This window comes from Platichthys flesus, chromosome 4 (genome assembly GCF_949316205.1).
Source record: "Platichthys flesus chromosome 4, fPlaFle2.1, whole genome shotgun sequence".
NCBI classification, from domain to species: domain Eukaryota; kingdom Metazoa; phylum Chordata; class Actinopteri; order Pleuronectiformes; family Pleuronectidae; genus Platichthys; species Platichthys flesus.
The window spans coordinates 21906372-21919503 of NC_084948.1; the positions used below are offsets into that span (position 1 = coordinate 21906372).

The 13132-nt window shown below is 41.1% G+C and overlaps 1 protein-coding gene across 2 annotated transcripts; it reads right to left on the bottom strand.

The window, feature by feature from the left end:
- Positions 1–1906: 1906 nt before the first annotated feature.
- On the bottom strand, positions 1907–12458 carry p4ha3 (prolyl 4-hydroxylase, alpha polypeptide III). Of its 2 annotated transcripts, none has more exons than XM_062385185.1 (13): positions 12253–12458; positions 11282–11436; positions 10910–11133; positions 8010–8153; positions 7877–7928; positions 7483–7640; positions 6992–7168; positions 5204–5268; positions 4880–5039; positions 4629–4691; positions 4168–4236; positions 3474–3570; positions 1907–2573 (listed from the first exon to the last, which is right to left on the bottom strand). In XM_062385185.1, the coding sequence occupies exons 1-13, from the start codon at positions 12423–12425 to the stop codon at positions 2503–2505; spliced, it is 1608 nt and encodes a 535-aa protein (XP_062241169.1). In that variant the 5' UTR covers positions 12426–12458; the 3' UTR covers positions 1907–2502. The 2 variants fall into 2 exon arrangements, with proteins under 2 accessions (XP_062241169.1, XP_062241168.1); XM_062385184.1 differs by lacking the exon at positions 1907–2573 and adding an exon at positions 2580–3358.
- Between the last annotated feature and the right edge of the window lie 674 nt (positions 12459–13132).

Here is a 13132-nt window from a genome sequence, read left to right on the forward strand (position 1 = left end):
TTTTTGTATTTATTGCAATTTCTCTTCCCCTATATGAAGAATGAAAGAAAAGTAATATGCAACTGTTTTGATGATGAATAATTTTACACAGTTGTTCAATTATAAACTCGATGCTTAAAATTACAAAACATCACAATATCTTCTATACTATAAATCGGACATAACTTATAATTGTATATTTGGATTAATTCTAAGCCTTTATTGTCTGTATTATGCATTTTCTGTATTTTATTTATTTCCTTTTTGTTTCAATATTTTTTTAAATATAATCTTATGTTATTTTAAATCTATTCTCTTGTATGAATTACATTTTAACATGTTTTTATTTTATAAACATGTTTTTGTTTATATTAACACGTTTTTTGTATATTTATTGTATGTTATTATTATTATGATTATTATTATAATGGCATATTTGTTTGCAAAAGGAATACATTATTATTATAAAAGATATAAAGAAATGTCAGCGTCGTCCATATTGTCTTATAACAGATATAAAATACAACACAGAGCTTTGCATCCATCCACTTAAATAAAATATGTCAACTTAATTGAAGTGACACTTAAACCATAAGGACCATGATTATTTTAATAGTAAGAAAATGTGAGTATTTCTGACGACATGCATCCTTCTTTACCGTCACCAGCAGAGGGAAGCAGTGATCTTTTTAATACTCTTCAAAGCTGCTGACGTTCCTTACAAGTGATTTTCTCTCAGTCCTGAACCTGTTGCATTTATATTTTACAGATATTTTTTCTGTTTTGCCGTCAGTCACCCCTTCCAAAGGTTGGAAGTTAACCAAAGTGTTAAAAACTCTGGCTTTTTAAAGTGCAGTTTACTGTGTGTACTTGACAATATGCTGTGGTTGACCTGTGATGTAGGTCAGCCGGCTCCTTCTTAGCAAACAAGTCCCCCATGTTTGTTTTGGTTTTCATGGTAACAGTGAGGGCCGCTGAGGGCAGAGTGCAGAATGAAGCCCTTTGACTTCTGGGAAAAAGTGAGGTTTCAGATTGTAAGACAGTCCTGTGAAAAGTCACTTATCTGACTAGTAGCTGCAACGTGTGTTTCTATCAATCAAAGTAGTAGCTGCAGGCAGTTGAGTTGCAAACAACATGTTGACAGTACTGGGTCCTTTTCTATAATTACCCAACTTTATAATTAAAAACTGTTTTCAAACGGTGCAAATCTCACATTATGCTGCAGTGAAACAGATGTCTAGAGCTTCAGTGAAGCAGCAGCGTCCTCATCCATCGGTACGGAGGGAAAATAATCATGTCCTGCTGTTTCGTCTGCACCCAGGAATGTGTATCATGTATATACGGCCCTCGCATATATTTTCTGTATGTTAGTGTGTGTGTGTGTGTGTGTGTGTGTGTGTGTGTGTGTCTGATTGTGCAAACCATAGTGAGCTGGAAAGAAATCTTGTGATACTGTGACAACTTTCACCATTGCAAAAAAAGGTAAAATATAGAGTTGTCTGCTGTTTCCTTGAGCTCCGATGAGTTATAGTACTTTGTGAGTCCCATCCCACATTGTTTTAGGAAGTGTTATGACCTAGTTAGACACAGATATCTGAGATGTCTGGGTGGTATGTGTACAGTGTGGGTTGTGTGAGTCCAGACTTGAAATCCGGAGAGATCACGCAGCGTGCAGACGAATGACTAATGGCGACTGGCCTCTGCAGCTCCGTAATAGGATGACAAATCCGGTTCATTTGTTCCATTAGCCAGTTAGTTACTTGAAATTAAACTGAGAGTCTTGCAAAGGCAGCAATGAGCACATAGCTCAGTCAGCTGGGACCTAACAGGCAATGAAAGGTTCCTATGACTCACTAAGCACCAGTCTGAGCTGCAGTCCTGAGGTCTGAGATGACCAGAGGGAAACCTCAACAAACGTTATGTTTTTGGTTTTACCCTGTAAAACACTTCTTCTGTAGTGTGCAGTAAATCAAATCAAATCCAGAGATGACTTTTATTTCTGTCAACACCATCACACAGTTATTTGTGAATGTCTCGTGCATCTGTTAAAGCACATTTATCCGGAGTATCCAGAAAGTTCTGCTGTGCTGATTTGCAATGACAAACCCTTGAGTGGGCCCATCGTAGGAAAGGAGCTGCATGAGAAGTTCAGTTTTTAAGCAGGCGGGAGGTAAACAGCCTTTGCACGGTTAACTGCACAGTGTGCAGAGGCAGAGGCCTCTCTCCATCTGCAGGAGCAGCGTTTGGCCTCTGGGGGCCCAATTTCCAACCGCCCCACTCTTCTCCCTCCCCGCCTCTCAGCGCTGTGTGATCCATGTGCACTGCAGCAGTGACCGCTGTACGCTCCAGGCTCCATGAGTGCGGGGGCTTCAATCACAGATACAGGCCCCCTGCCCCTTCACGCCTCTCAGCTCCCCTGCCTGTGCTCACTTTCTGGCTGCCTCCCTCTCTTCGCCTGTGTGCCTCTCAATTGTAGAGGCCGGCTCTTGCACCCTGAGGGGCCCAGCTAATGCTGCACGCATCTCACTCTTCAGGATTCAGGCTGCAGCGATGGAGGAACTCCTGACCAAACTCATGGATCCACTTGTTTGCCACTGGAACATACAAACAGATTCAAAGTATCTTTATATATATATTTCAAGACAAAAAGAGATTAATTAAGTTTTTCTTTTTGGAATTTGGATAATTGTGTTTGATGTACAATCGTAGAAGTATACTCCTTGATGCAGTGAATACCTGGGTAGAAAATGTACATGTATAAATTGTACTTGAAAACAAGTAAGTATTTCTATTTCATTCTACTTAGTTTTTACCTTTGATATTCCCCATGGGAAATATTACACATTTCTGAATCCACGATATGTAAACATTTGATCAAATTAGCTGAGCCTCTAAAAGCTATACTTTAAATGCTGCTTACAATAATAAGAACAATCCAATAATATTACACCGGATAATAAAATAAGTTATATGTGGAATGTCTGCTGAACAATCATTAAACTGAGAAACCTAACTACTTAACTTAAATACTAAATGAAGGACTTATTTCTAGATTGCACCATTATTAGTTTAACCAAAGGACCAATATTTATTCCACTTAGTAAAGCTTTAACATTCATTCTGATGATATATATATTTAGTCGCTAAAAACAACACAGCCAGCGAATGCTCCTGCAGCTACTTTGTGATGATTAATATCCTCCTGTTATTTTAACTGGGTCTGTGACACACGTTTCAGAGTTGGGAGTTCGACGGCCCGGGCCAACCAGCAGCAGATGTTCAGCTTCCAAGATGAGCTCAGTGTCTCAACAGTAACATCTCCAAATGCATAATGCAGCACAGATGTGGCCGAGCTGTTCACTCCTGTATAACAGGGACTCTGTAAAATATAGAATAATGCGAAAAGGCTCAGTGAGGTCTCATAAATTGCTCTGACTTCCTTCCATCACTGTTTAGCTCACATCACATCACACCCTGAATCTACTGGGTCATACCCCATTTATCTCCAATGAGCACGGGGCAGCCGGCGTGCAGGGTGTCGACGTCTCCCTCCCCATTTCTGTGGAGGTTCCACCAAAAGATGGCAGCTCTCTGGTATGAGAAAAAGACGAAATGAGTTTTAAAAAAGTGATTTAGTCCAAACTGAGGTAGTGCCAAAGTGTTATTTTAGTCATTGATAAAGCTCAATATTATCTTCCTTGTTAATCCATGAATCAAAATGCAACCAAAGATATTCAGTTTACCATAATATACAAAACAGATCAAATTACAGTTAGAGAACAGTAGATGATGATGTTCTTGGAGCTACAAGTGTATTTTCTGCCATGAATCATTCTACTTATCTCAGACAGAGTTGAATTTCATGCATGGACTTTTTTATTAGTCATTTTATCAGTTTACGAGCTCCGGGTTATTTTCTCTACAAATAGCCAGGAAGTAAGGTGTCGGCGAAATTAAGGGTGAAAGGGTTAAGCCCCAGGAATGGTCTGGTAAACCTTCCACTGTAGCTCATTTATCAGCCCCAGTTACACCTCCAACTTCCACTGAGGCTCAACTACACAACCGCAGTACTGTGGCGATGATCTTTCAGCACTTTGACAGCTGAGTGATGGGAAAACGATCTCGCTTGAGGCAAAACATTTCTTGAAGACAAGAGAAGCTCATCTCGGTGAATCGCGGTGTGTTTACCTCCACGACAGGAGCGCTGAAGTTGGCGTAGATGAAGGCCGTGGAGCCACCTGCCTCGACAGAGCTGAGCTGTGGAAAAGGACATTCCTTCACATTAGTGTCTTGTGTTTATGTGATCGTGTTAAAGAAAAGCCACTGTGTCTGCTGCACTGTTTCCAAAGCCTCACAAAGAGCCAGTCTCTTCTTTATCACAATCCAATTTGACTCACATGTCCACATTAGATTATTGGTGATTATAATACAAAAGAGAACAAGTAAGACATTGAAAGGCAAAAATGTATAAGTACACTGTGTAATGCAGTTTGAATTCAGGTTAGCTGCAGGTTTGTAGACGATATAACATCAATAATAATCCAAAGTCCTGCAATCTGACCTTTTGTTTTTAACTTAGACATGGAACCTTATCTAGTCCTACAGGAACCTCTGGCTGGTTCAGTCAGGGTAGAAAAGACTTCACTCACATATATCATGAAGGTTGCCACCCGATTCCCAGTTTTCAGCTTGTACACAGGACTGGAAGGTGACTGGTTTTGTGGAAATGTAAACAGATATTAGAAGTCAAAGGTTATAATATAACGGTACAACAAGTCCAGGCATGGCAATTTTATTTATATAGCACCTTCCATACACAGAGGTAGATTCAAAAGATGAAAATGTTTTCAACCTACTTTTAAAAAATTACAATAGAAAAGAGTGTCAACGATCAACTTGCCGTAGCGTGATCGAAGTGAGGCTCATAATGGCCACCAATCCCATAATTCACCACTTGGAGGTACTCGCTGTACGGGTGCTGTACGTTCAGGCCTGTGATCATGGAGATCCTGTGGTCCAGCTTCCCAATGGTGGAGTGGGCTGAGTTCTTCAGCCAGGCACTGGAAATAAAACATTTTTATAAAGGTATTGATCATTTGCTTTCTTGTTGATTACCACTGCAAATGTGTGTTAGCAAGACTAACCGTCTAAACCTGCTAATACTAATACAGTAACTACCCTAATAAGAAAACACAATGTCATAAGTATTTCCAGTACTTTGTACCTCTTGCTGATGCGATATTCTGCCGTTGCTTGCTTCTCTCCAGCTGCCACCACAGACCTTCTCAACTTGTTAGCCAAGACAGAAAACAGCATCTCGTGTTTGTGAGTGTTACGGGAGCCAAGCTTTGACATTCGGCTAAAACAAAGTATGAATGGCCTGAAAATAGTTTAAATTACATGTTCAAAATGAAAAACTAAACAAAAAGTGCAAAGGCTGAATCGTTCCATGTGGCTTTGCCTGGTAAATGATCTGTCTTGACTGCAAACCAACCAGAATATAGAGATTTCACTGCTTTCCCCACAGATAACGGAGTCAAGTTTCATTTGGTCTCCCTGCGCAGTTTGTCAAAGCGAGAGGGGGGGGAGTCTGGGTCCAGACCCGGACCCAGTCTTCTTTTCTTAAAACTGATCCTGTGATTTATTTGTAAAGCCGAGTGGTCACACTGCGTTCTATTCAAATCATACGTGTTTTCCAGTTTGCACTGGGTCCATTAACTGTATTGTTTTATACAACAGTGAATCCAGGCGTCTTATGACCTCCACTTACGCTACAGGTCATAAGAGGCGAAAAACTAAAACGGCGACTTATTACTTCACACTTCAGTTCATCATAAAAATCAACACAATGGCTGAGCTGCTAACTCGAAACAGAGCCTGTGTTCTTCTAGGATCCAGCACAGAACAAAGTGTAAACCAGGCTCATGGTTTGTGAATGAGCCCATGGTCCCGGGCCTGTTTTCAATCCAGCCACAAGCTGACATAATGATGAACTAAGCAAAGTGGTTTCCATCTGAACACAGGATGGAAAAGTCTTTGAACAAAGCCAAAGCCTCACAGAAACTATAGGGTAGCAGCGGAGCTAGCCCACCAACTATTCTCTAAGTGAGTCAGCAGCTCGGAGCTTGTGCTGTTAAACTTTCTTTTTTTTTCGATGGCCCACATTCAGAGAGATGCCGAAGCTCATAGACAGTTTCGTGACCCTCTGCCAAGTTTTCACAGTAATGCATCCCTCATTCCTTTAATGGTTCTAAATGGTTGGAACGGGACCAACTCTTCCTCCATAGGGTCTTTCCAGGATCTGTCCAGCAGGAAAAGGTACATGGCTGAATGAGATGCCAGAAGAGCCCCACAGCGGAGCCCCACAGCAGAGCGCATTAACAGGAAATATGTGCAAAAGTAATATTTACCAGAAAAACCTTCTGATCCACATCTGATAGAAGAAAAAAAAACTTTACAAGTTCATTTTCATGTTCAATGTGCTTAACCACAGGGACGTTTGAAAATGTATTTAAAGTATCAAAAGAAGGTTCTCGCTGTGCAAACTGGTCACTAACAGCTGCACTAACTGGGATGTTTGTCCAGGTGGAGCAAATTTGAACTTTTTTATATACTTGGAATTTAGACAATTACTAATCAACATATTTGAATGTTCAAGGTCTTAACCTATAAAGTCAAAACAAAAAAATAGTTAAAGTCCACTTTACATGGACTTTAGTGCTTATCTCCATTTCAGATTGCATTGAAGTGAGTAATGTTTATTTCCACAAAATCTGTTGAACTCATACAGACTTTGCCGCTTTGTGAGTCCCATGTGAAAGAAACAGCACCTTTCCCTTTTGTTATTGCGAAAACGCTATAAAACATGGGATCCAAAAATACACGAGAAGATTAATTATGATTTAAGACGTTGCTCTTTGTCTTAATTCTTAAATATATGTCATATTGGACACATTTGCCGTCCCAACCCCTCCCGAAAATGTTGAGAAAACTGCACAGTGCTGTCACTTACTCCCGGCTGGGCGACCTGCTTGATGTCCTCAGCCTCCGAGCGAGTGATGAAATCGTGGTAGAGGACCACGTACGGCTGCAGGCTCAGCACCTCGCGTCTCACTGGCTTCAGCAGCAGGCCGGGGTCGCCATTGGTGAAGTCGTCGCAGAATAGTCTGGGGTTTTCAAAATGCATTGGCTGTTAGGAGAAACAGGCATCTGAGGTCCATTAACAAAATCAAAGAAATAAATGTTTTTTTCCTTCGTTTTTTTATCCACAAACTGTAAATCTCAGCATTGGAACTTGATGAACTCTTGGATAAAGGATAGAGTCTGAGAGCTCTGTCAAATCTTTGATTAACTACATGGAGATGTTGGAATGAAAAACATCTTACTTTCATGAATTTTTATATATTCTATAAATGTACTCTGGTTGTTGTATTTACTCTTCAATGATTCCTTTCATACATTTTTCTGTAACAGTACGTGTCCAGAATGAAATGTGCTGAATACCTGAGAGCCTTGGGTCCGACAGAGATTCTCGTAAGTGTCCCTTGTCCTCAAGTGATTGGATGAAGGTCTTATCAGCCCGTTGCTGCTGTGTGGACTCTCAGAAACCAGCAGCTTCTCGTATTTCTCAACATTCTGCAGAACTCTCCAATTCTTTGGATCTGAGAGGAAACACGTGTAGAGTCAAACTCTAAATAAATGTCTTAACAACTACTCAAGAGCCACATTCACACAAACACTCCAACTATCAGGGGGCATTTGGAGTTCCTGACTGGAGGAATCAGGTAGCGAACCACCAACCTCCTGATTAAAGGATGACCCACTTTACAGCCTGAGCCATCGTTCACTGAAGCAAAGACAAAACCTATAATAAAAAACGATAAGTGACTAAATTTACCGTGATGCAGCAGCTCCTGAGAGAGACTCAGAGCGTAGGAGACGTTTCCTGTCTGAAACAAAGAGAGCAGCTTAGCTTACTAAGGCATCGGCCGTGTTATCGATGTGCATTTTTGAGTTTTTCCTTCTTATACTTTAAAGTGAGAGAAGGCCAGGTGATCCAAAGCATCCTCCAAAGTGCCTTCATTCTCCGGGCTCCACTCGACTCCTCTGAAGAGACGCACCGACTCCTCCAGCCACTGCACCGAGTGGTAGTAGTCCTTTTGCTCGTAGGCCACCTGTGTACAACAACACCTGGGTTACATTCCATCAATAACGGGTCGCTTTAAAATAATTTGTCTGAGGACCCAACATCAGCAAGATGTTGCACGGCTGACAGTTGTGAGGTTTTGGGGAATTTTAGACTTGAGATGATTTATATTAGGAATCACATCCATTCAGCCGTGGTGAGGCTGTTATGAGTCGACATCAGCATCAAGAATCGGACCAATTTATTTCTGCCATATCTACGATGTCATGCAGCTGGTATTATTATATATGCCCAGTGAGAAGGATTCAGGCTGAGTGAGGGCAAAGCCTCAATATTAAATTACCAAAAATGCATTTCCACTGATGACAGATGCAGACATGCGATGTGGAATACATTGGATAACCAGCTCTGCCATGTAGAGACTTTAAAGTTTGAAAGTGTCGTAGTGGATGATAAGATCAACTTTTGATTGATTTTCATTATCAATTCATTTGAAATAATTCTTCAGTTTTTAGAATGTCAATCCTGCACAATGCTCATTTGAATTTCTTCAAAAAATGAATCATTTAAACAGTTTGTGATAAATGGATCAATTGCTGCATTTGTTTAACCTATTCTGCCAACATGTGTTTTTCACTGAGTCTGTTTACTGGTATTACTGGTGGGGAGTGCAGGTTCTCTCGGTGGCCCAATCCTGCTCACTTAAAGCAATCAGCAAGAGGCAACATTAGACGCTTTTAGCAGAACAAAAAATGAAAGGACTTGTGTGTGACTGAATTGTAATTGGTTGCATGATTAAAAAGTTGTCATTCATAGTTCTGCTGCAACAGCCTCAACCCAGTTTAATGCCAAATAAAACACAAAAGTCATGTTCTGACTATGAGTACCTGGACCAGGAACTAGTTTCAAGGAACTAAAATGTTCCAGTGGACAGTTACGTTTCACTGCCATCGAGAAACAGGGGGGAAATTATCCTGACATTTGAATGTGCAACTGCTGCAACATGCTGTCCAATCCAGGCCACCAGGCGGCCGTAATACAGAAGATACACAAAAGGAGTTCATCACAGAAGTTATGAATGAATTTATATAAAAATATAAGTCAAAAGCACTAATGATGACGGTAGCCATGTGTTTGGAGATCCAGTAAAACAACGTCGGCCGTTTTACATGTAGAAAGTGAGGAACACAGGATTAACTCTTCACCTGTTTTTTCACTGAGCTGACTCTACTTGATGAAGTAGGTGCTGAGTGAAGCTCTGACAGCACCCACACACAGAGAGGCTCCTCCCACCACAGATTATATCCACAACCCCTCCAGACAGCACACAAACACAAATTCCAGTGTGGCACTTGACCCCATAAACACACACACATACACACACACACACATGCCACCATTCAACTTCTCAAACACCAACTTATCCACTCTACAGCTTCACACCCACACTACCCACTATAAAATCCCGTAATTTGGAAGCTGTTAGTCTCTGCAGCAGTTGAACAACATTGCTTTCTTGAAGATAGTTTATATTCCGTGGATCTTTTTACCGGAGTGAAGCTTCAAACTGCTTTAAAAATTCCTCCCGAAGAAAACTGACAAGCTTCAAGTATCTGTTAACACACCCGGTTGGTTTAACGACCAAATAAAAGCAAGTGCGGGCGGATCTTTTACTAACGGCACCCTAAACTGAAGCATCTCCATTTAAACACAGTCTCAGATTATCTCAGTGTGATTGAAGTCAAGCTCTGTCGCCCCCCCCCCCACACACACACCAAACACTTCCCACTGCAGTCTGCTGCGTGAGATAATGTATTTTCCATGCTCACAGATGACTCTCCCACCCTCTGCTCCAACACATCACCACTGTACATAAACAGTGGAATATTTTTCTTCTTGTAGAAATGTATATTCATCTTCACATGGAATGGAATCCCAGGCGCACAATGGGAAAAGTTCCACTTTTTCCAGTCGGATGGTCGAAATTCCCACCACCAACCGATGACTGACAGAGTTTTGGAAAGGGCCGATAATCAGGGAGGGAAACTTCATTACGCCTTTCATTACGCAACGTCATTACGCCTTTTTCAGTTTTAATTTGTTCTTTCATGGGTTTATTTTATGCAGAAAAGTGACCCAGAAGGACGACAGGCAGGCCAACACACTTACACCACTGGTCTTTCAGGGAATACAGAAGTGATAAATAAGCAGTTGTGGAATGAACCAAACAGATTCACTAAAGTTTACTCAACTTTAGCAGCCTACAATTTTGTGCCTCTAGTTCTGTACTATTTCCATTTTATGTTACTTTAAACACCACATTTAAGAAGGAGAGAATGTACTTTGTACGTTTTAATACTCCATTATAGAGCCATAAGTAGTAGTTATTTTGCAGATTAAGCTTAAGTTTATTATAAAATCGAATACTTAAATGAAGATGAGGATGTTCCCAACTTTTTTTGGTTCATTACCTGTTAGACATCTAAATACTTTTTAGTTTGGTCCATGTCCCATCAATTAACACGGAGGAGGTTCATGAGCCAGCCAACAGGGGGTGAACAAGATTTGGTTTAACTTTTTGGCAGCTGTCATGCTGTCCATCTTTATTTACAGTCTAGGGATGTCAATATATCATCAAAGAGTGATTTCCACTTTAAACTTCTCAGGTTGTTTGATTTAACTACATAATTGTTGGAGGATCAGAGACATGAAGCTCTAAAATGTAAAATTAGGTTGCAACATTGTGAGGAGCCAATTAAAAAGGGGGAATAATGTCTTTTGTACCTTTCCAACCAGAAAGCAGTCATCACCAGACAGTGGCACAGAGATCGTGGGAACGCAGATATCTGCAGGTTTTCCATCTGTGACTCTCTGGAAGCGACCCCTGACGAGGCTCTTCACCTGGAGACCATACACATCCTGCAGCCTCATCAGCCCCTTGGCGGCCCCCTGGAGGTCTTCCAGTTTGGGCAGTTCAGCCTCTTCCTCCTCGTAACTGGACCTGAGGGCTGGACAGCAGAAGGCCAAAAGGTGAGTGTGGGGGTTGGGAGGTGACAGCTGAAAAGAAGGGTAAGTGGGGTGTGTGTGTGTGTGTGTGTGTGGGGGGGTGTTAAGTTATCACCACCAGATGTGTCTGTTAGGAGGCGGTGAGTCAACCTTGTGCGTTCTCCGAGGCTTCGCTGCTGTAGATGACGTTCAGCCACTCTGAGTGCAGCCGCTTGATCAGGGTGAAGGCCACCAGCGGATTCCCCATCGCAGCCGCCGGGCCTTTGTAAAGTCCAGTGTGCAGGTCAGACACTTTGGCATAGAAGCTGCGTCACAGTGTGGTTATACAAGGACAGAAGAGGACAACCACTCAATTAGGATTTGGGTTAGATGCTCTTGAGCTAAAAACTGTTCGCAGAAGAGAAAAATATCCTTCAGGCAGAACCAGGAGAGGAGTTATACTAAACTCTGTTATTGATCAGAGGGGAAATACCAAATACACAATGATTTGTGGTACCTAACACAAACAACACGCAGGAAATAGACAGATCATCACATAATGAAATAATCTATTAATACCTTTTTACATAACAGTTCACCTAACTCCAAAGCAACTAAGTTTATACCCCAACACTCACTTTATCTATTACCTCATCTGCTTTTAATTATTTGTCATTAGTCACTTAATTATATTTTACTTCCATACATCTGAATTTCCCAGGTGATTAATAAAGTATCTATCTATCTATCTATCTATCTATCTATCTATCTATCTATCTATCTATCTATCTATCTATCATAGAAACCTTTTAAACTCCTGAAAGTTCAGAGCTGGGGTGAAAGGAAACAACTTTCTGTTCTGACGCCAGAAGAACAAATTCAAATCGATGTTCTATGATGACAGATCAGTAAAGCTGATGCATGACATGACTCATTTTCCAACCCCACCCCAAAAACATCACAACACTGAAGCTTTAGTGACTCCTCCACCCATTGTTCAGTATTATTTATAGGGATGTGACTTGATTGTGAGGATTTCACAGTCACATAACATAACAGGGAATCTCTGTTTATTCAATATCCAATATGGTATAGAGAATTGTTCAGAAACCATCCACCTCCAGTTTGCCACCATCACTCACCGCCTGATGTCCTGCAGCCTCTCAAACTCGTGGTCGATGTAAGTTCTCAGGTCATCGATCAGCTTCCGTTCCACGCTGATCGCCTGCCGGACGTTCAGCAGCGACGTGTACATTTCTCCCGCGGACAAAGTTAGGACAGCGCAGCCGAACAAAACACGTGTGAGAAGATTCATCTCCACAGCTAAGTGTTAAAAGTCCTTCCTCCTGCAGCAGCTCAACAGTCTGAGCTCCTCTTCCTCCTCCTGCTCCTCCTGCAGGCTCCTCTCTCAAATCCAAACCTGCCTCCAGATCCTCCTCACGTGTGAGATCTGCTTTCACCCACAGCCTGAGGAGAGGGGTTTTACACCATTCCATTCATCAAACTGGTTTATTTCCTCTGCAACAACAACAGGAATATTCCAAACTTTGATTTAGATTGTTTGTGCAAATTAGTCTGATTACATTATTCAATTTGAGGCTGTTTGCCTGTAAACAACTTATTTCATGATAAACTAAGATCAACTTGCCACATTTGTCATAGCCTATATTTATAATTGTATTATTTAATTGGATTTATTTGTTTTAAGGTGACGATAATTCACAGGATAGGTCCATACCGGTATTACGTTTGGAGTCACAGTGACATCTGTTGGCGACAGCGCTGTACAACAACACATCTGTTGTAATAAAGTTCCATAAACTAAAAGAGAGATAAATCTATTATTGGTGTAAACAGGCTATTGTTATTATTATTATTATTACGTATTAATAATGTTGATATGGACTAAATTACATGTGTCAATACATGTCACTGCATATGGTGCTTTACACCCTTAACTTAAGCAAGCAGTTCACAAGAAATATACTGTTAATCACTTTTTAACCCCCCCCCCCCCATTTA